The sequence below is a fragment of the Sardina pilchardus genome, chromosome 1 (assembly GCF_963854185.1).
Source record: "Sardina pilchardus chromosome 1, fSarPil1.1, whole genome shotgun sequence".
NCBI lineage: Eukaryota > Metazoa > Chordata > Actinopteri > Clupeiformes > Clupeidae > Sardina > Sardina pilchardus.
Window position 1 is genome coordinate 15549295 of NC_084994.1, and position 23137 is coordinate 15572431.

Below are 23137 nucleotides of genomic sequence, written 5' to 3' on the forward strand. Positions count from 1 at the left end.
GGGGTTTATCTGTATACATAGAAGTCTTAGGTCATTGACATCGCAGAGGTCGGCGCGTAACCTAACCTGACAGTAGGTGCCTGGTATTATAGTTCGGCTATAAGATTCGATTGTGGTGGCCGGTGTACGTGCGGACAGCTGAGGGCTTATCGTACAGGCCATCCTTTCAACTCCAGGCAACAACACATGGTGTCAGAAGTGGGATGTTAACGGACTAATAAGGAGCATTATTAGAGGATTGAGTAGAAACGATTTTTTCTAAGACTCATGCTAATAATTGCATTGGAGACGCCTTTGGTCGTCCTAGTTTGTGCATGCTGTGAGAAACAGAAAAGTCCTCTTCCCCACGGGTTAACGTTGTTATTCCTCGACAAACATTACAGAAAGTTGGTGTACCGAGTCCGCTGTTGGAGCGGGTCCCAGTAAGCCGGCATACTGGGAGAGTAGCAGGTGTAGCGTCAGAAAGAAGCTGCACTGGTTGCGTAGATCAGATAAGAGGCTGCACTTGTTGCGTGTGGTGATAAGGCAGAAGGCCATAAAAGCGCCAGAGGACGGGTTACCCTAGACAAGTGGTACATGAAACTTAAAATAGATATCTAAACAAATATCTTAAGTTTTTGGAGAAGATCTATACCCACATCCCCGCCACTTCGTGCTGTGTCGGCGAGTTTATAGTCGGAGAGCTGTGCGTAAAGACGGATGTCAGCGCATTCCAGCTTGAACTTTAACGATGGCAGACTGAGTTGTTTTCTTTGTTCCTACTGTGATAGAGACAAGTTTTGGAGCAGGAGGAACAATCAGCTAGACAATATCAAACGGCATATGTGGTTTAGCAAGACCCATCGTCAAAAGTGGACGTGTAACAGGTGCCTGGTGCCACAGGAGCATTGCGTTGTGCTGGCGCTTTATGTTATGTTGGTTGTGGCAGAGAAATCTCCTGTTTCGGCCTAATTTTATGTGGTTCTCTATCAGTAGACGAGACTTTTCCTACTAAAGGAACACGTAAAAGACTACATGGCTTTAATATACAACCCCTCGGTAAAAGTATGTAACAAGTGTCTGATGTGATATTACACTTTTCCTGTGAATCATACTTCATACTTCGTGCCCTGTGTTTGCGGTAACGATGCATAGAACGCATCAGGTATGCTACTGATTACTTGCATTAATTGCTACAATATTAGCCATACCATGGGCTCTTCAACCTTTTAAACTTTTAATAATTTGCGGTTAAACCACCAGTCCTCAAATTCCACGGCCGTCTGAGTCTCCCTACTTGTGGTTGAGGGGGTCGCGCCCCTCCAGTAAGCACCGAGATTTCAGATAGGCTGAAGGCATCACTGGTATGGATACCATTGCGAGAGCATACGCGCTTACAACCATTCGGTCTCTAATCATGCATGTATAGTTGATGAGTTCTTAGTTGCGTGCAATAGTAAAGCAATAGGATAAATAAGTGGATAAAAAGTGATTAATAACTTGTATAGTTACATAAAACTTTTGTGCTTCGGTGATGTATTGTGGTGGTGACGCTTCGTGGGTGTCTGGCCAGGACCCATGTTGTTTCGCTGCTATAATGTGTTATCGTCGTTACTTAAGTAAGCAAAATAAGAAATAACTTAAACTCCCGACTGCCTTGTCCTTAAGACAACAATAAAGAGTTTTCGTACCTTGAACTAAAGTTTCTAAAACTCATTTCAGTGGTTTACCAACGCATAGAATGGTGAATGGCATTTCTGCATTCCCTACATCCCGTCTACCAGCTCAGGTAGCGAATCTATAATCCGACAGAATGATACATAAAACTGGGTAATCAAAGAACGTGCGCGCAATAGGTGAAAGTGCTTTAGTGTTGGTTTCGTAGCCTAATTGGATATAGTATGATTTTGAATGGTTTATAGATAATCTAAATGATCCTGACTCCGTCGTGTTTCAATACATAACTTGTAACAGTTCCTGCAGAGGGATAGCCCACTCTGTAAGTTTGGGAATCCATGGCTGCGTGAAGATGCAGTATTTGATTTGTCATAGTGATCGGGATGAAACGTTGTCCATAGTACTTCGGTGTTGCCTTATGCGGTAAACAACCTCGTTTACATATCCTCCCATTTGTGTTAAAAGTTCTTAGAAATGTATTCTTGTGACTCTGGCTACTTAACAGGACGTAGGACACGGCCGCAGCTATCATGCAAAGTGGATAGACTCTTGGAGATTGCGATCAGTCACACCCGTCTGTGACACAAGCTGAAGAAGCAAGGACGATGAGAGACAGTTCAACATAGCGAGTAAAATACTTTAGAAAACAAAATAAATAATTAAAAAGACTATGTTTTGAATCTCGTGCGCCGCATAGACGGAGAGAGACGACTGTTAATCAAACCAGAGGAAAGTGTAAGTGCCACGTCTTAAGTTAATAGCCTGCGCTTAGTTTCAATGTAATGCTGTGGTCAGTGAAGGGAGAAAAGGGCTTCGGTTACGTAGCCTACGTAAACTATTGGAAGTACGAATCAAAGGTAGCCTAATTGTTTCGTTTGCAACTAATCCACCAAGATGCGTCTTTGATTTCATTCATGTTTGGTAACCTGTCTAGCTGAAAGTTTGCAGAATGGATAAATTGATAGTTACGTACAGTTGCCACTAGACATAGACATACTAGATTATGTTTGCCGGATCATCGGCCTTTAGTGTTTCATTTTTGGACATTAAGCAAACAGCAGTTCGAATAGAGATTAAAATTATTCTTATGCGGAAAGGACAATGTTTATTGGGTTTTGGAGTAGATAAGGAGATGTTTGCGAACCGTACCCACTGCTCATTGTGGGCGCAGGGGTTCCGCTCTAGACAGTCTTCGCAACAAATCTTTAGAATATTAGTTTACATAGAATGGTAATCTTTATATTCGACATGTTTCACATCAGCCCATGACTATATGTTGTGCTATGAAGCAAAGTTGCGGGAAGATGCGTTGATGTTGTGTATTATTTTTACTAATCGTGATTTTGTCCAACATAACCATAGTCTGAAAATTGTATTCGGAGTTTGTGAGTAGCCTACTTGGACTACTGTTTTAGGGAACGGCGCCACTTCTTGGGAGTTTGACATTCCGACGATGTGCCAGGTGCAACCAAAAAGGCCATTAATTGTGAACTGACATGGGAAGCTTCTCGAACTCACGATCCCAAGGTGTTCTGTTTTTTGTCGCCTGTCTCATCAGGACAGAGTCGGATTTATGACCCTTGTTGGGGGTAGCGGACTTTCCAACATTTTTGGAGTTTCCAACGTTTTGGAATTTCCCAACATCTGTGCGTAGTGGAATTTCCCAACATTTTCCTGACAGTTCGGCTATCTCTGGAACATATATTTTCTGTAGGTTAATTTCTGTTTCGGGCAGAGGACGATGCTTTAGCCAGATTCACCGTTGTTACTTGGGTAAATATTACATTTTGGAAGTCTTTAGCCTTCACCACAAGGACTTGTCCTTTGATTCATGTCTGAGTGTTTTTCCTTGAGGGAACCGACGATCCTGATAGTGATTTCCAGACGTTTACAATCACATGAGTTTTGTGAGGCAGAGTTCGAATGAATCCCCCAAAGTCCAGCAGCTGATCTTCTCAAAAGGTTGAATTTGAATTCCTTATCAAGTAAAAAGATCGACTAATTGTGTTGTTAAGTGCGCAGTAGGATATCACACCTCGTTCTCATTAGATGGTTTCCCTAACATAGGCTTTTTGGAGTCAGTAGATAGCCTAGAATTTCGTCGTTGAGTAGGCTAGGCATATGTGCTATAACAACGTACTACGTTAATTGGAGGTTGCAAATGTGAATGGTAACTGTTTAGATATTTGGGGCTTTACTTCTCAAGTCTATTTCATCGGGTCCGTAGTGAATCTTGCGCAGGGTCCTCGTTAGTAGGTTGCTTCAGTCAACACGTAGAATCTCAGAGGAGCGTTGGCCATTTCAAACATTGTTGTTAAACTACTGTAGTTAGATTGCATGTATTGGATATTGTAACATTGCTTTACAAATCATTTTGGACTTATAGTGATTTAGTTGGGTAGTTATCCTCTGAATGACCTTGATTGGTAAAAACGTCAGCGATGCATATTGGAGTTACTTTACAACCATCTTGGCAGCCCTCTAGAGGCTTGGGTAGAGGAGCCTTGGAAGCAGTGATGCGTGACGGAAACCAACTCTGTGGAGTTGTGGGGATCTGATCAGATAATGGTTCTCAGTCAGTAGACCAAGGACTTGTAGAATATCCTTTTCAAGTTTCATACTATTACCCTTATTGTAGAAATAAGTGACGTTAAATGGTTCGATGGAAAACTTTTGGGCAAGGTAAAAACGAAATTGTACAATGTCGGAGTTGGAATAGGCTCTGCTGATAGTCCTCCGTGAACCGTCCTGTTGAGACTATCATTTTATGCGATTTGATACAATTCAAAGACCACTGTGCTAGACAAATGCAAACTTTGTAGGCCTACTATAGGTTTTAATAGTTCCATATCACTCGGTAATATCATGCATATAACTTTCGATGAAGAACAAGTTACGTGAAAGTCCGGTAAGGTTAGGGCATTGTGCTGTTATGATATTGATGAGCAAGATGAGCCTCTTTAGTTATTGATAACTTTATGCAGAGGAAACGAAATTTCATGTGGAGAATGTCACACTTGGGTAATTGCCAGTTCAATACTAATGTTGTTACAGTTCAATGCGAGACTGTTGTCATGTTTTTCTGCCCATAGCCTATGACATTTTATCTCGAAAGTCCCGATAACCTCGTCCCTTCTGGAATTGGTTCGTGCTGAATGGTATTGCATTGAGAGATTTCTGTCCGCACCTAAAGGCGCGCCCGCAAGTTGACATGTTATCTATTGCGCGTAAAGTAGACAATAATAGGATAATTATAGTGACGTTGTCAAGAAAACAGTTTGTGTGTTGCTCGGTTATCCTTAGTAGTTGTTCATGTTACAAAAGTCATATGGATGTAGTTGAATTTACAGGTTTTGTCTAAGTTACCACACCGCAGTGTGAAGAGGGAAATCAGTTACGCATATTTGCGCTGGAAGAAGTGAAATTGGTTTTCTGGATTTTCAATGCGCGAGGCTCTCAGAAACGTAGAGTAAACTTAAACGTAAGTTACTCCGTACAGAATCATCTTGGCTACCTCAAACTTGTGGATGCATATTCGGTGACAGGAATAGGAATGGTCTAATAGGTTTATTTGGATTTCAGCTGTAGTAATAATGTTAAAGTGCTTTCTACGAGAGACAACATATATTTCCATTGCAAAGTTCTCCATACGGGATAGTGTGAAGACACCCACACAGCTGGATGTTTCCCAGTGGAAGACAACGTTAATGGTTTATTGTTAGAGGTGTTAGGATTCATGCAGATGCTAACCAAAATCAATCAGTCCATTCCTAGACACATTTAGGGAATGTCCTAGTTACTAGAAGGGGAATTTGTATTTTACATTTTATCTTGGATATTGTTAAACCCAGTAAATTTAAAGACATTATGTAGAAGTGAACGCAAACAGACATGATGGTCCTGCAGATGACCCCGACGCAGAGTGGGTAAGAAGAATTGGTAGGGGAGGAGCCTCCCATGTAGGTACGATGTAGGTACGAAGTAAGGCAGTTAGATGTCTTTAGACCTTTCATGACAAAGCATCTCTCTCAACCATCTCTTATTATAGTCCTGAAAGCTCACGAAGTGCTGAGCAACAGTGAGGACTCACTTCTATGGGCAAGCAGTTCCGTAATTGGGTCTATACGTAAGTTTTTGTTCATTATACTTAGTTAGGTAAATATTGTGCCACAGTATTTAACTTTCTCAACGTTATTGACGGCCTTATAAATGTGGTAGGCCAGAATATATAAAATCTCTGAATTTTTGAACAGTTGAATAATGTCAATAATTTCCCCAGAGTTAAATGATAAAGAAATATGTATTCCAAATTCTTTGTCCATTATGGGACTAGTCATTATCAAGATAGTTCTAACCATCTTAAAGTTACGTTGTCATTACATTTTTTTTGTGACATTATTTGCCGCAACGTAGAACGACCCTGTGCGTAAAAGCTTTGGGTCTCTGCCCAAGTTGCGCTTGGACTTCACTTTTCGGACGAACTCTTATCTCCGGAGGCATAGGCCTTTTCCAACTTTTGCTTATTCCGTGAGTAGTACAATTGACAGATATGATAATTTAATTATTCTACAAGCAGAGTAGGCTTCCCATTTAGTATGCATGGTTTTAACAATTTGCCACTTATGATCTTAATCCGCATGTCATTGCGAAAACTAACCATTGATTATACCTTGTGCTATGTTGCTGGGCCAGTTCACACATGGGTGAGTATCGTAGGATCAATTATGCTACTGATTTTGTATGATCATTTGTTGATGGACTTTTTGCTAACTTTAAAATACAACGAAATCTTTCCTCTAGTAATTATGTTGTGTCTTTGTGAAGACTGAAACATAACAATACGTTCGTTTTCCATCTGACTGAATGGGCTACCCTCGACTAACTTTGTTGGACTAATATTGTGTGATCTTAACATTCCTGGTATGTACTTTCACCTTTTCTGATGGCCTCTTTGGAAATGTACTGGTTTATGACCCTGCATGTTATTCCACCCTATACATTATGCAATGTTGAATGTATTCTGTGATGCACGAGAAGTTTGAATGTTGCGCGGGATGATTTGATTCCCTTTTCTGCATCCACCAACATGTTAACCTATAGAGTCTTAATAGCATCCTGCACATAGTCGTGTGGTCACTCCGCATATTCAAGCATCACACAAATCTTTGAAAAAGCCTCACATGTATGGCAATGGGGCGCTGGGTAAATCTTTGTTTATTTCTTAATGTAGTCCAAACCGAACGGAGGAGAACAGCCTCAAATATGGCTCAAGCTCCACCTCAACAAACCACGGAATATCAAGCCATATCGGATTGGGTTCTGTTGTAGCTCACCTTGGCCCCAAGCTCGAGTGCGGCGACGCGAGAGGTGACCGAAAGACGATAGTATTGTTAATTTTGCTCCAGGCTAAACTTACACCCTTTCGTGTGGAACATATCTCTCCGCTAGGCCTGAGTGGTGGGCAAGGGACTACTACACAACCCTCTGATCCCATGGCTTTAGATAGAGTGTATTCTGATAGTTTGTTTGATTTGATAAACACGTTTGGTTTATGCTTGTGGACTCTGTCCCCATATCGACAGATCTCAATTATTTAGCCTACAGTTACCCAGTGACCCATGTCGTTTTGATGTGTTTTCATGATTTTCAAACTTGAGCCCTTTGGGCTTCTTTGCAATACATTTTGACTCGAATCCCCTGTGCGCCCTTTGCTCCAAGTAGGGGGTGTCGTGACTCCTAGGCCCCACCCATGGAGCACCGAACGCATGCGTGAATTCGCGTCCACTTCGCTGCTTTTGCGTCAGCGCAAATCAGCCAGATGTGAGATGTCCTCTCAAGGATAGACACCTGCCTTGAAAACTATGCTTAAGTAGATAAAGAAAGTAACGTAACAGAAACCATATAGTACACTGTTGTCCCGCTAACCACTATTGAATCAAGTGCGCCAGTGTGAATGAAAGAGAAGGAATGTGCTTAACTGTTGAAGAATGTGTGTGATTAGGCCTACTTGAACAAATAGCTCCGAAAGACTGAATTGAACGCTTGGTGATGAGGAGCGTGTGAGACTGAAAGTTGTGAAGGCTGGATGAATGACGCTATAAAATTCTTATCCAATAAACGACAGAATGAATGACTGAACACAATGTTATGCTATGAAAGTGCTGACTAATAACAACATACAAGAAGTGTTACGTTAGATATGGGGTTTTGGGGAATAATGTGTGAAAATAAAAATGTATGAAAATCCTATTAAACGACTTACGTGCCTTCAATAAAGACATGCCTCTTCTTAGCCTACCTGATTAATAAACCACGACAATGTAACCAAATGCAATGAAATACTTATAATCCTGAATGTAACAAATATACTCCCTGCGAACGCAAATGTGTAGCCTACGATGTTTGAACGTGACCAACCAACATGTTTAAGTAGGCTATACACTGTTGATAGAAACTCTCAATAGAATGTAATATGCATGCTACATCTTAATGTGTAATGCCTGTTATCAAATGTAAACTGTTTGTGTGTTAAAATCTGTAAATGCCGATATTGAACGCATCTTTGTCTCAATTAGAATGTTCTCGTCAACACTGAATGTATGTAAAACTCCGCTTTGTAACCCGGAGATGTGTGCCATTGACTGTCTAGAAAGTTCTGAAGTAAGTTTAGTTTCCATGAAGTTCTGCGAAGAGGGCACCGCCCCAGGAATGTGTAGGGGAGGACCATGGGGTCACGGAAAATCAGTACTATAAGAAGCAGGTCAACCAAAGTCCGAGGCTGCTTCTTCTTCTTTCCTCGTCTTACGTGTTGCGTTACTCTGTAGCTCCTGATAGTTATTATGTGAACTCCGTACGTCGTCGCGAAACCAAGTATGCGGGACTTATTGCTCCAGTGAACATCGGAACTCCGCATCATCCACCTGCTGCTCGTGGCCTTACACCCGGACAAGGGAGATCACGGAACGAGAATTCATTTTGTCTCTTTGCTTTTTTCGACACGATTGGATTAATTTCTTTCGTTTTTCCTTTTTCAACACAAAATGGAATTACTACGTCTATTGGATTAATTTCTTTTGTTTTTCCTTCTCACCACAACATGGAATTATCTTTTTCCTACATATTGTAACCAACAAGCTGTATTGTGCCGCATTTTTGCTGTATTTAAAAATGCTGAATTATAAAACTATTTTAATCCAACGTCCGATTCTTTCAGCTTGTATTCTGTTTTGGGATGAGGCTACCACTTCCCAAACAGGATGGTAAAGATAACGTCTCTCTTCTGTGATTCTTTTCTATTCTTTCTGAGTCTTAGTTTAAGCCTTGAAACTAAGCCCCTCTTATAAATGACCTGAGTTTCAGCTGTTTACTGAGACCGAATGTTTTACGCGTGAGTTAACTGTCAGGGCCTTGATGTTCCACTGACTTCTTATGTACTAAAAAGCTTGGTTATTCTTTGGGAAGACTTGACCACCTTCCTCTAGACAGTCCGGGGTTTATCTGTATACATAGAAGTCTTAGGTCATTGACATCGCAGAGGTCGGCGCGTAACCTAACCTGACAGTAGGTGCCTGGTATTATAGTTCGGCTATAAGATTCGATTGTGGTGGCCGGTGTACGTGCGGACAGCTGAGGGCTTATCGTACAGGCCATCCTTTCAACTCCAGGCAACAACACAGTTACCAACATTCTAAGGCAGGCAGGCAGGTGCCCCTTCTCCCGTCTGTGCCCAGGGGCTCATAATCCGTCCATGGTTGGTATAGTCACAAAACCCATTTCCTGTTCTCTCGACTCCGAGAGGAAAAAAAAAAAAGTTTTTGTTGAAGTAGATGTCTGTGGTTTTCCTGTGGACCTGAAAGCTGCAGACTACATGGCAAATGAGACGTTGCCTACAAAAGAGAAGTGAGATATAGCCTATGTGACAAATGAACATGGTAGATAATTATCAAGAGATTATTTATTACTACTGCTGGTGGCACTTGCTACTCGCCTTCTGTCTTGTGTCACTTTCCTCCTATCCCATGCCACTTGCCTACTGTCCCTTGCTACTATCGTGTGACTTGTGTCACTCACCTACTGTCCCTACTGGGCTATATATCAACCCTAACTCTAAACCTAACCCATAGAGCAACTGGCACAAGACAGTAGGCAAGGCACGAGGCAGTAGGAGACAGTTGCGAGTGGCGTGGGACAGGATTCAGATTGCCCAGTAGCCTAATGCTTACAATTTCGCACCGAGGACCTTGTCCAAATTAAGTGGAATGATGATAGTTAAAGGGATATTCCACCATTTGGGGAATTACACTCATTTTTCACCTCCCCTTGAGTTAAGCAATTGATTTTTACCTTTCTCCAGTTTATCCAGCCATTCTCTGAGTCTGGCCATACCACTTTTAGTTCCAGCCTAGATCATAGAATCGGATTAGACCGTTAGCATCTCGCTTGCTAGCATCACATTTAAAAGTGACTAAGATTTCCGGTAATTTTCCTACTTAATACTTGTCTCCTCTGAAGCTAGAAAGTGTAATAAGACCAACGGAAAATGAAAGGTGGTGATTTTCTAGGCTGATTTGACATGGGACTATAGGCTACTCTCATTCAAGTGTATTAATCCAGTCACGGCTGCTGCAGCTCAACCTTGTTGCTGGAAGCCTACAGGGACTATTTCAGGTGCTGCATGATACCCTTGTGCTGCTGTGCCCAGGGTTTCCCACAGTGCTTTCCTGCTAAGGCGACCGCCTTAACAACACAGGGCTTCCACCTTCACTAATGTCTTCAATAAATGAATAAATAAATAAAAATAATATTTATTTATATAGATATAATTTGTTTTTTGTTTATGTAAAGCACATTGAATGACCTAGCTGTGTATGAAATACGCTCTAAACTTGACTTGACTTGACTCCTTGCAACGTGAATGTGTTATTGTCTTTTTAAGGCTACATGTCTCGCAGTGTAGCCTACATTGAACGTAAAACATGTAGCCCAATAATATTTAAGAAGAAAATAATCCAAAGAAATTATTATTGTTATGACTAGGAAATTCTAGCTCTAATTTTTTTTGCGAGGCTACAGCACTGAACCGGCAAATGCGTCATTCTCCACCGTGTTAAAGTAAACCATTTATTCCGTTATAGGATAAGAAGCTATTAGCCTGGTCCTGACCATCCCATAATACTACCATTTCATTTCGTATTATGGTCTGGAATTTCTTTGCTCTGAAGCGCTTGCAGGAAGCGGGAAGTAACGCCCATTTCTGGTTTGAATTGATTGGACAGCTCTCACCCAATCGGCGATAGTTACTCATAACAACATAGCGCAGGCGTTTAACGTCATCGTCACGAGCGCCCTCCCCCTTTCGCCCCCACCAACCCGTCTCTTCGTTTATTGGCTGCTTTCTGGAGGGGGGGCGTTCTGTTACAATTCTACCGAGCAGAATGCTCCACAGAGGAGCACGGCCAGACTCGTAGTGGAGGCAATCCTTGGCCGGAAGTACGTGGATGGCTCGCGAGGCTAAGAAGCTATAGCCTACTACGTCTTTCAAGCAAAAGCCCCAGCAGCAACGGAGTGGAAATCGGGATTCGTTATTTGTAAAAGCTGTTTACTTCAACTGCTTTGTAATTTGTGCGATCGCCTTACTTTCACTTTCCACTGCCCTCATAGTCGGCAAGCAGGTAGCCTAATAAGGTGGGATGTGTTTGGTACAGACTGGGCTAGTAAAGATTTTATAGAAGTGACTGCGATATACACAGTAATCTTAAGTAGCTTTCTTGCTAGGCCCAATGAAGGCTGGCAATGTGTAATACCGCTTTGGCTCACAGACCGCCTTTTGCCGACCCCATGCACTGCAAATGATGTTAGTAGGAAGAATAATTATTACCCCACTACTGCTGTGATATGTAAAGCTATATTATTCCTCTTCAGGTCAAGAGAGACTCTCGCACTGCTGCTGGGATGAGTGACTCTCAGGAGAGAGAGGAGGCTGCAGGTCCCAGTGAGACACTCAGACCAGAGTCTGCAGAACACGGCTTTAGGACCATGAAGAATGCTGAAGACATGGCTGATCCTGGGTCACCAACACACTCTGGTGGAGGGTGAGTTTCCTGATCTCAGACCTACTTGCTCCACTCATTCTCATACATACTGTTCTGTATCTTTGCTTTTGTGTGAGTATGTGTTGTGTGTGCTATAGAAGTCTATAAATAGCAGTGTAAATTAATCTAATGTTTTGTTGATTGATTGTGTGGTTGTGCTACCAGGTCAGAGACACACAGGGCAGCCGTGGTGTACTGGTTAGGGCTTCGGGCTTGTAACCGGAGGGTTGCCGGTTCGATCCCCGACCAGTCCACCACGGCTGAAGTGCCCTTGAGCAAGGCACCTAAGCCCTCACTGCTCCCCGAGCGCCGCTGGTTGGGCAGGCAGCTCACTGCTCTGGGTTGTGTGATTCACCTCACTGTGTGTTCACTGTGTACTGTGTGTTCACTAATTCAGTTAAATGCAGAGAACTGAATTTCCCTCACGGGATCAAAAAAGTATATATTCTTTTCATTCACAGACCTCCATCTCCAGTGCCCAGCTGTGTGTCCATGAAGAGTGATAAGTCCATGCCTAAAGGTCCAGACTTCAGCAGTGAACCACCACACTCTGAATCCAAGTGAGTGAGTGTGAGTGTGTGTTTGTGTGTGTGCGTGTGCATGTGCACGAGTGTGTATCTGTGTGTGTCTGTGGCTGTGTGTATCTGTGTGTGACTATATTATAGCAGTCTTTAAAGAGGAACTATGTAGGATTGGCGATTTCATCTCTGGTTTCGGTTTCGTTTTTCGTTTGCGCTCGTTTTATGCTTGCATATTTCTCTGCAGAGCTTCCCCGACAGCTCTAGCGTGTACTGTATATTTATACATATACTGTATAGGCTATATATAAATATATAAATTGCGAGCGTGGTTCTTCTTGTTCCTTATGCGTCTCTGACTTCCAGATGTAAACAAGGAGCGATCGTCTCCTGCAGAAACTGCAAGGTTGCAATAGCGGATAGGGACACTGGGGGCGGGAGGAAATATTACTGTTTTCGATGAAACTGGTCAGTCAAGCAAAACAACGATTTCTGAGCGATTTTATGACTATGAAAAAGTTGCATAGGGTCTCTTTAAAAAGCAGTGTAAATTAATCTAAATGTTAGTTGATTTATTGTGTCTTTGTGTTACCAGATCAGAGACACACAGACCTCCATCTCCAGTGCCCAGCTGTGTGTCTATGAAGAGTGATGGGTCCATGTTTAAAGGTCCAGACTTCAGCAGTGACCCACCACACTCTGAATCCAAGTGAGTGAGTCAGTGAGTCAGTGAGTGTGAGTGTGTACAGTAGGGATAAAACAATGAACATTTATTTCAGTAAATATATTTTCAATGAAATTAAATTTTGTCTCGACATTCATATTCACTCATCAAACATAAAAAAATCATACATAACAAGTCCATAAGTAAAGTTATGTGCAAAAAATAAATAAATAAATAATGAAATGAATTATGATACAGGGGGGAAAAAACACACTAAGTAAAAGCAGCACACTAAAACAAGGAAATGCACAGAATGTGTGATGTCCATTTTTCTAAAAAGTTCCTGGTGGCGATGAAGCACTAGAGCCTGGCTGAATTGACGCGCCTTTTCGTTTTACGTGGTAAATAAAGATGTTTATTGGTCCTTACAGAAACAAAAATGAATGTTGCAAGTAATCCAAGGTAAAGTCTGAACGAAATAACTGTTTAAACGGTTTGTAAAAGAAAAGCGTGGTCAAAAAAGTGTTTTTCACCAGACTACCGTACTCCATGCCCTCTAACCTGGAATGCCGGCACCATATGCTGTGATGCCTACCTACGTCACCTCCATGTTACGCCCAAAAGTGCACAAAAATAAAAGACAAAAAACAAAATCATAATTCAAATTAAGTAATGGCAAACATTCATAACTAATTAAAATAGACCAAACAAATTCTCCAACAAATATAAAGTAAATTATTCAACTTAGAAGAATGGCTATAACATTCCGGCCCCTAATTTCATGTGCAACATAAATTATGTACATGAATAGCCATTACTTATGATCATCATCATTCATAGAACAGTAGTACGCAACGAACGTCCAAACACTTTATACAGTTGTTATTACAATGTATTGCAGTTGTTATTGCATAACTTGAATGTCCATAGTTATGTATATCATAAAAGGAGTCCATTGAAGTGTGTGCAATAGTCCATTGAAGTGTGTGCAATAGTTCATCCGAATATAGGTGGGTCTGAATGCATATGTACGAGCGAATGTAGGTAATCCATCAAAAAAAAGGGTAATCCATCAAAAAAGGGGTAATGAAAAACTCAGTCTTCAGACAAAAATGTCCACTGGATCCAAAAAAGGGAAGTTGACCTTTCAAAATTAATAGTCATTAGTCATTAATAAAGACGAAAGTGTTTGCATTAGCATAGATAATGTCTTTGTAGTTTTTACTTTTGCACCTAATGTGCATTATAGTTCAGTTTTCATAGAAAAAATTAAAATCTCATTTCAATAAGCATTTAAAGAACATAACTGAAAACTATTCAATTCAATAAATTAAAGTCTTCAAACTTAATTGGCCTCAAGCAAAAGGCATAACTTGGTGATGGGCCTTTCCAATTCATTGGTTTGTGTCTTAACACATACTTTTCTCACAAACCCTCCTCATTGTCTGTATAATGCGCCCTAAAGGCCATGAATTTCGGGGGGCAGACTCATCAGCTAAAAGGACCAAGTCTCCTACTGAGAAACTTCGCTGTGGTCTGTTCCACTTTTGGCGCTGTTGCATTAAGGGGAGATATTCTTTTGCCCATCTTTTCCAGAATAAGTCACTGAGGTACTGGACTTGTTTCCAGCGCCTTCTTCCATATGTTTCATGTTTCTCAAACAGACCAGGTGGTAGAGTGGGCTTCCCTTTTAACGAAAGAAGGTGATTTGGTGTTAAAGCCTCAAGGTCGTTTGGGTCATCACTAGATGGTGTTATTGGTCTGTCATTCAGAATAGCTTCAGCTTCGCAGAATATGGTACTGAGAGCCTCGTCGTCTACTATTTGTTGTTGGGTGACAGAGCAGAGAATTCTTTTGGTTTGTTGCACCAGACGCTCCCAGACGCCACCATGATGAGCTCCATAAGGTGGGTTAAAAGTCCATTTGACTCCATCCTGTTTGAGTACATTTTGAATTTTGCTTTGGTTCATGTTTCGTAGTGCCTGTTTCAATTCGCGATTTGCACTTATGAAATTCGTTCCATTATCAGATCTTATCTCTTTGACTTGTCCTCTCCTGCAGACGAACCTTCTCATGGCATTGATGCAGGAGTCTGTATCAAGTGTATGAGCCACTTCCAGATGAACAGCATGGCAGGTTAGACACGTGAATATGACACCATATCTTTTAACAGTATTCCTTCCCCTTTTTACTTCAATAGGCCCGAAATAATCCATTCCGACCAGAGTAAACGGAGGGAGGTCCATCTCAAGTCTGTCAGATGGGAGGTCTGACATCTTCTGTTCCCCAGGTCTTTGACGTTGTCTGCGACATGTCATGCATTCTCTGATGATCCTTCTAGCTAGTGCATTTGCATGAGGAATCCAAAATTGCCGTCGGAGTGTGGAAAGCATATGATTCCTCCCACTGTGTCCAACTTTCTCATGTACACAGCGGAGAATGAGCTCGGAGATGTTACTACTCTTTGGCAGGATGGCAGGATGTTTTGCCTCTTCAGGTAATGCTGATCTGCTCAACCGTCCACCTACTCTTAGGATGCCGTCCTCCATTACAGGATCCAGTTTTAATAGGTGACTAGATTTCTTTATGGGATTTCCATCAGTCAGATTTGAGATTTCTTCAGAAAAGTATTGCTTTTGCACAAAACTGATTATTGCTTTCTCAGCTCTTTTAAGGTCATCCACTGAAAGTTGGTAAGTCCATGTTTTCTTTTTCATTTTAGGTTTGACGTCAATTTGCAGATTTCTCTTTTCATCACACCTCTGCTGAAGTGTATCCTTGAATTTTAAAAACCATGCAACTGCACGTTTCAGATCTGCCCATTTGGAAAAATAAGAAAGCAGTTTGCTGGTAGGGCAAGACTCTTTCACAGAATGAGCAGACAGGACATGAACAGCTGCTTCTTGCTTTACTTCGGGGTCGTCATCCGGAATAAAATCCACATCCTTAGTTGCTCCTGGCCACTGAGAACGGGTGCGAAGGAACTCTGGCCCGTTGAACCAGGTTTGGATCTGGAGAAATGCCTTGACTGATAAGCCACGGGAAGCTGCATCAGCTGGATTCTCCTTTGAGGAGATATGCCTCCATTGCTCTTCTTTTGAGAGAGAATGGATGACAGTGACGCGATTTGCAACGTAGGTTTTGAATCGTTTGCTTTTGTTGGCGATGTACTGCAAAACAGTCATACTGTCTGACCAAAAGACAGAATCTGCGAATAAGAACTGCAGTTCTGCTTTAAGCATATGATCTAGTTGTACAGCCAAGACTGCTGCTGCAAGCTCCATTCTGGGAATGGTTGTGCACTTGAGCGGTGCAACTTTAGCTTTTCCAAATACAAAGGACACACGAACTTCGTCCATACTATTTGTGAGCCGGAGGTAGGATACGGCGCCATAGCCAACCTCACTAGCATCACAGAAGTGGTGTAGTTGTGCAGATGTAATGTCACCAAAGCCTAATGGAATAAAGCTTCTGTTAACACCAACACTGCTCAGAAGATGAAGTGAATCAAGCCATTTTTCCCAGGTCTTTGCTATATCATGTGATATGTTTTCATCCCAACTCAGTTTCAGCTTACATAGACTCTGCAAGATCAGCTTTGCGACCAGAGTTACGGGAGCTAGAAACCCAAGGGGGTCGTATATTGAGCAGACAACAGACAGGATTCCCCTTCTGGTTGTTTGGTGAGACTTGATGTCAATGCTGAAGGTGAATTGATCCTTTTCCACATCCCATTGAGAACCAAGTGCTCTTTCCATCGGCAGCTGTTCTTTGCTTAAATCCAAAGTTCTCACTTCTTTAGCTCTGTCCTTTTCAGGAATTGCAGCGAGGACAGTGCGATCATTACTGATCCATTTGTTCAGATGGAAGCCACCTTTTGTGCATAGCTCAGTGAGTTGCTGATACAAAAGCAAAGCCTGTTCTGTACTGTTGACTGCCTTCAGGCAATCGTCCACATAGAAGTTTTGTCTTACAGTGTTTGTGACTTCTTCTGAGTACTGACCCTGGTTGTCATCTGCTGTTTTTCGTAAAGCAAATGTGGCACAGCTAGGGGAAGATACTGCACCAAAGATATGCACAGTCATTCTGTGCTCGACCAGCTCTTTAGAGATGTCTCCATTGGGCCACCAAAGAAAGCGCAGGAAGTTAATATCTTCCTTTGCCACGCGAACCTGGTGAAACATCCCTTCTACATCAGTGATGAAGGCAACAGGACCCTGACGAAAGGGGAATAGCACGCCAAGGAGCGTATTAGTCAGGTCAGGACCTTGGAGAAGTTCCTTATTCAAAGAGGTTCCACCAGGCCCCAGCCGTGGCGCGACTGGCTGGGGCACCTGCACCGCACGCCGGCGACCCGGGTTCGATTCCCGCCCCGTGGTCCTTTCCGGATCCCACCCCAGTTCTCTCTCCCTCTCGCTTCCTGTCATACTCTCTACTGTCCTGTCCAATTAAAGCCATAAAAAGCCCAAAAAAAAAATCAAAAAAAAAAAAAAAAAAAAAAAGAGGTTCCACTGAATGTTGCAGCGCAGTCAAAAACCACACGCAGCTTCTTTTTGCGTGGGTGGTAGACACCATGATGTGGCAAATACCACAGCTTGCCAGTCTGATGCTGCAGCTCATTCTGAGGTAAAACCTCAGCATACCCCTTTGCCATGACCTCATTCATAAAGGCTTTGTATTCATTAAAGAACACTTGATCCTTTTCAAATCTTTTCAACAAATGTTTAGTTCTTTGGTATGCTATTTGCCTATTGTTAGGCATGTTTATGTTAGCATTGCGGAATGGAAGTTTCAAATGGTAATGACCATCTTTAAGTTCAGCTGACCGAGACACAATTTTCATAAACTGTTCATCTTCCTGAGACAATTCACTCTTTTCTCCATAATGCTGTTCCATGAAGTCTTGGTTGTATTGTTTTATCAGCAGATTCTCCAAATTTGTGATGGATATTCTGTTGACATGAACATTAACATTATTCACACTTCCATAGCCGAGAGGTCCATTAATAACCCAACCAAGCAGGGTTTTAACAGCATATGGTCCTCCATCTTTGCTGTTTATGATTTTCCAAGGTTCCAAAGCTCTTGGAGCATTGACTCCTATTAGCAGCCCGATGCTTGCATTGATAGGGGTAAAGTCAACCTCCTCCAGATAAGACCATTTTCTTAAGTCTTTTACAGTCGGTATATCGTCATGTGTCACAGGGATAGATTTTTGAGTAAAAACGTCTGGGAGTTTGAGGAAGGTGTCACTGTCAAGAGCAGCTATCTCAATGCCGGACACTTTGTAACTGGTTACTGGCCTTTCTTGACCCATGGTTTTTAAAATAATTTCTACTCTCTTTCCCGGTGCTTGTAGCTGTCTGGATAAGTCTTCAGTGCAAAAGGTTGCAGAACTTCCAGGATCCAGGAAGGCGTATGTTTGAACACATTTAGTTCCATTTTCTAATTTAACTTTGACGGGCACAATTGCGAGAGCGCATTCCTTTTTTCCGGCCCCAGTATCACTACCGGTAGCCAGCGAGACCACAGTAGCAGAACCTTTTTTGTTTGTTTGGTTTTCTTTGGTTGGTATGTGAAGAACTGTAGGATGCCTCTGGTTACACACATTGCAGGTCATTTTGTTCGAACAGTATTTACTCATGTGTCCATTTTGAAGGCATGCAAAACACATTCCTCTTCCTTTCAGGAACTCCACCTTTTCGTTATTGAGTTTGCTTTGGAATGCATGACATTTTTCCATTGGGTGATTTTTATTGCAGAACATGCAGGGAATTGTGAATGCGCTGATGCTGATTGCATTTGAGGCTGGTAACACAGCTGTCGCTAAACTGCTCCCCCTATTGGACGTGGAGGTGACTCTAGCTTGCCTCTGCTCTGCAGTTTTGCTCGGTGGGCTCTGAATTTCTCCAAAAACTGGATCGAACATTATACGTGCCTGTTTGTCAATAAAAGCAAGTAGATCACTAAAAGATGCTCTTTGATTGTATTTGTCATATATGGTGCTGACAACTCCTCTCCACTTCTCTCGAAGCTTGAAAGGCAACTTGGAAGCAATGACCTTCAAATTAGACGGTGTTTCAAGATCCGAAACGTAGTCTACTTCTTGCATAGTGTTGTGACAACTTTTGAGAAATATAGCATAGGACCTTAGACTGGACGCATCCTCTGCTCTAATTGCAGGCCATCTCAGCGCTTTGTCCAGGAATGCAGAAGAGATCTTGATTTTATTCCCAAAGTGCCACTCCAGTTGTTTCTTGGCCTCCTTATAGCCTTGATCAGGTGGCAGATGAAAGCAGCTGTGCACAAGTTTTCTTGGTTCCCCAGATGTATATCAATTTCAATTGTTTGTTCGAATGACTTCATGAATGACCTGAACTGAAGCGGATCTCCATAAAAGACAGAAATGGCTCTTGGTGGTAGCTGAGACAGAACCTGTTGTTTAATGAGTAGTGTTGTTATGTCGTTTTGTTTCTTCATCACTTCTAGGAGTGAATCATTGTGGGAGACTGGGGTATATTTTGGAGATTGTTTTAATGCGCTTTGGGATGGCTTGACTGGGATAGAGAATGAACTTTGTAATTCTGGTTTAACTTCTGTTGAAGTAGGTCTGAAATGTTCCGGATGTATTCTTTGCTTTGTTTGTGCTTTCTTTGATGTTGTTGGAAGAATGTATTCGGTTGACGCTCTGGATGTTACTAGGGATGTTAACCGGTGACTGTTTGACCGATGGTTGACCGTATCCACGTTAGCCGACCAAAGTTGTCGCTAGTCGGTTAAACAAAAAAAAAAGAGGCATCTTTAAATTAGGCTAAAGACAGTGGACTAAACGCTACTACAGCTAGCCATCTCATTCCAAGAAGATCTTTTTTGCGTGAAGTTAACAAATTATCCCTCTCACTCAATTTTTCATAACGCCTGCTTGTAGGCTAGGCTACGTAATAAACCAATAAAAACATTTGGCACGAGGTCACAGCGGTGGCCAGTGCGTCTTTTGCAATCTGGAAGTGTGCCGTTTTATCATGTTGCAGTCTAAGCAACTTTCCGCATAAGATGGGCTTAAATTTGGAAAGACATTACATCTACATTTCAGGAAGGGTCATCAATGTTAACAGATAAGGTAATGATCATCTTTCGTTATTGTTGTTAGCACTTCCTCAAACTAAGCTGCGTCTCTTCGGAGCTGTCATTTTCATAAGTGAGCCGTTTCAGCCATTTCAGCTTCAAATGAGCTTCTAACGCTAGACAAACGCCTTTATTTGCAACGGGATCACCTTGTACCCAAACCATTTTCGGAGCAAAGGAACCATTTGTCCTCCATTTACAAGCTCCTTGGTTTGCAGGACTCATTGGCGCTGTAGGATTTAAAAAAGTGACGTGAGTGAAAGGGGGGCGCCGGGGCTGTGTGTATGAGCGTAGGACAGAGAGATGAGAGTTGGGAAATTGCGTGGCTGTTATTTCAAATAGCATAATTTATTTTAAACGAATCGGTTAACCGGTTTCAACCGGCTAATGAGCCTCGGTGGTCGGTCAAGAAAATGTTTAGTTTTCGCCATCCCTAGATGTTACAAGGTTACTTAAATCAGCAGGCAACAATTCACCCTCTGATAGAATGTTAATTCTGGCTTCTGCTTCAGCTATCTTTGTTTGCAGTTTGAGTTTTTCCTTTTTTGATGTCAGTCTTAAAGCTTCCATGTCGAGGTCGAGTTGCTCCTCTAAAGACTTTGATTGCGCTGCAAGAACAGCGCGCTGTATCCTCGCCTCGGACAGGGCCTCCGAGGTCTTGCTGCCCCGACTGGAGGCTGCACTGCGCGGCCTTGTTGCGGCCTGTGAAACACTGTCATACGGTGACACGGACTCGGCTGTTGCACCTTGTAAACCTTCGGCTGGTTCTCGAGGATCGGGGTCTACCTCATCGGCTTGAAACCAATATTCTACGCCATCTAGAAATTGTCTAAAATTAGCCATCTTCGGTTCAAACCAGTCGATTCTGTCCGGCTCCTTCTCTTCCTCTGATAACAAAGATTGCACGTTATTCTGCAGTTCCGCAAATTCCTCCAAGTATGCAATAAAGTCCATAACTGGTCCTTTCACCTCTTCTTTTGTGTGTCCTGCTTCGATCAAAGCATTTATTTCGTTGCGTTTTCTGGTGAGAACACCCAATTTCCCTCTACGCGTTCCGATTAACTTATACAATTTGTTTTCCTTCTCAAACAAGATTTCCTCCTCCTCTGCTTCGTCTTCTTTTTGCTCATGCATGTTTGCCATTTATCGTTATGTTTTTCTTAGCATTCAATGTTCAAACATTTCAAAACACGTCCAAATGTTTCCTTTGTTCCCACCCGGCAAACAGTTCAAAACTTTTTCGAGCGCGGCGGCCCGACGTTGCTTAAATCTTTTATTACTCACGATCTTCCATGAATCCAACTTTGAAACTTTGATGTAGCTCCTTGTCCATAGTCCTGGTAACGAAATCCTTTCAATCCAATAACTTTTTTGACTTTGTGATGTCCATTTTTCTAAAAAGTTCCTGGTGGCGATGAAGCACTAGAGCCTGGCTGAATTGACGCGCCTTTTCGTTTTACGTGGTAAATAAAGATGTTTATTGGTCCTTACAGAAACAAAAATGAATGTTGCAAGTAATCTGTAATGATCCTGTCCTGTCTTGTCCTCCCTGTCTAGTGTTTTCCATCATGTCTGCTACTCTTGTGTCTTCCTGTTTACTTCCTGTGTCCTGTTGCATGTGCTCCTTTGTTTACCCTCTCCATGTGGTCTGGTTTGTTCTTGTCTCCGCCCCTCACCTGTCTCTCATGATTAGTCCTGTCATTCCCTTGTTAAGTTCACCTGTACCTGGTTATTGTTTCAGTGTCATCACCTGTGTCTTGTTCCCTTGTGTATTTAAGCCCTCTGTCTTCCCTCAGTCTTTGTCTGTCATTAGTCGTGTTACGTGGTGTGTGTGTAGTTGAATTTTGGTTAGACTACATAAAGATTCCTGATTTGCCTTATTTTGCCTCATCGTGCTGTGTCTTGCCTCGCACTTGGGTCCACACCCTGCTCTCCTGGCTACACCCGTGACACACCCGTGACAATCCAAGGTAAAGTCTGAACGAAATAACTGTTTAAACGGTTTGTAAAAGAAAAGCGTGGTCAAAAAAGTGTTTTTCACCAGACTACCGTACTCCATGCCCTCTAACCTGGAATGCCGGCACCATATGCTGTGATGCCTACCTACGTCACCTCCATGTTACGCCCAAAAGTGCACAAAAATAAAAGACAAAAAACAAAATCATAATTCAAATTAAGTAATGGCAAACATTCATAACTAATTAAAATAGACCAAACAAATTCTCCAACAAATATAAAGTAAATTATTCAACTTAGAAGAATGGCTATTACAGAATGCATCATTGAACCCAAGTGTGTGAGAGTGAGTGAGAGAGTGAGTGAGTGAGGGAAGGAGAGAGTGAGAGAATGAGTGCACGTGCGCATAATTATTTTGGTAATGGATTCATATGTTGATTTTATTTCTTATTCCTCTGTGTGCTGCTCCTATTCTTTATGGATTCTGAACTCAAACGTTGTATCGTTTATTTCACTAAAATGTTCATTCATATTATTGAACATTTATGTGGAGTAACAAAAACATTGTTTTGCTGCTTCAAGAATAACATTCCAGCTGTGCATGTATCTCTAGTTTTCATGTCAAAGTTGGCACACTGAAAGAAGAGGTGTTTTAGATCTCCTGGTGGCTAGACAGTAATGGAGGCACAGGCTGTGCATCTGTAACACACAAGTGATCTTGGTGGTCACGGTACTATGGCCGGAGCACTCACTAGTGCTGGAGTGTGGCAGAGAGGTTCGTTTTGTGTACTGGGCAAACACATGGCTGGCCATCTTCTCTAGTTTTCACCAGGCTGAAATGTTAAACCCTGAACCCTCAAAGACTTACCTGACATCTGTTGATGCAACATCTGTGAACTATTGTTAAATGTAGGCTACAACGCCATAAAATGTGTTGCAAACGTGTTTCTGTTTCTGTTCAATAACAGTTGTTGACTGATTCTTCTGCATAGATACCCACTTACTGAATCTAGTGAGAGCTTCTGAGGCTTACTGTGAGAAACAAAGTCAGAAACGCATAATTGATGTGGTGGATTCATTCATTCATTCTGCATGCTTGTCCCCTCACCTTTGGCTGTCCTGCCTTC

At 42.1% G+C, this 23137-nt stretch overlaps 1 protein-coding gene across 1 annotated transcript in view; it reads left to right on the top strand.

Moving 5' to 3' along the window:
• Nucleotides 1-23137, top strand: part of LOC134083005 (NACHT, LRR and PYD domains-containing protein 3-like) — a gene marked incomplete at its 3' end in the record, with an annotated part of 55076 nt that overhangs the window by 2761 nt on the left and 29178 nt on the right. Inside the window, exons 2-5 of the mRNA XM_062539095.1 lie at nt 11578-11747; nt 12209-12307; nt 12861-12974; nt 14770-14835. Coding sequence (XP_062395079.1) covers nt 11608-11747; nt 12209-12307; nt 12861-12974; nt 14770-14835 — 419 coding nt within the window. The remainder of the gene's footprint in view (nt 1-11577; nt 11748-12208; nt 12308-12860; nt 12975-14769; nt 14836-23137) is intronic.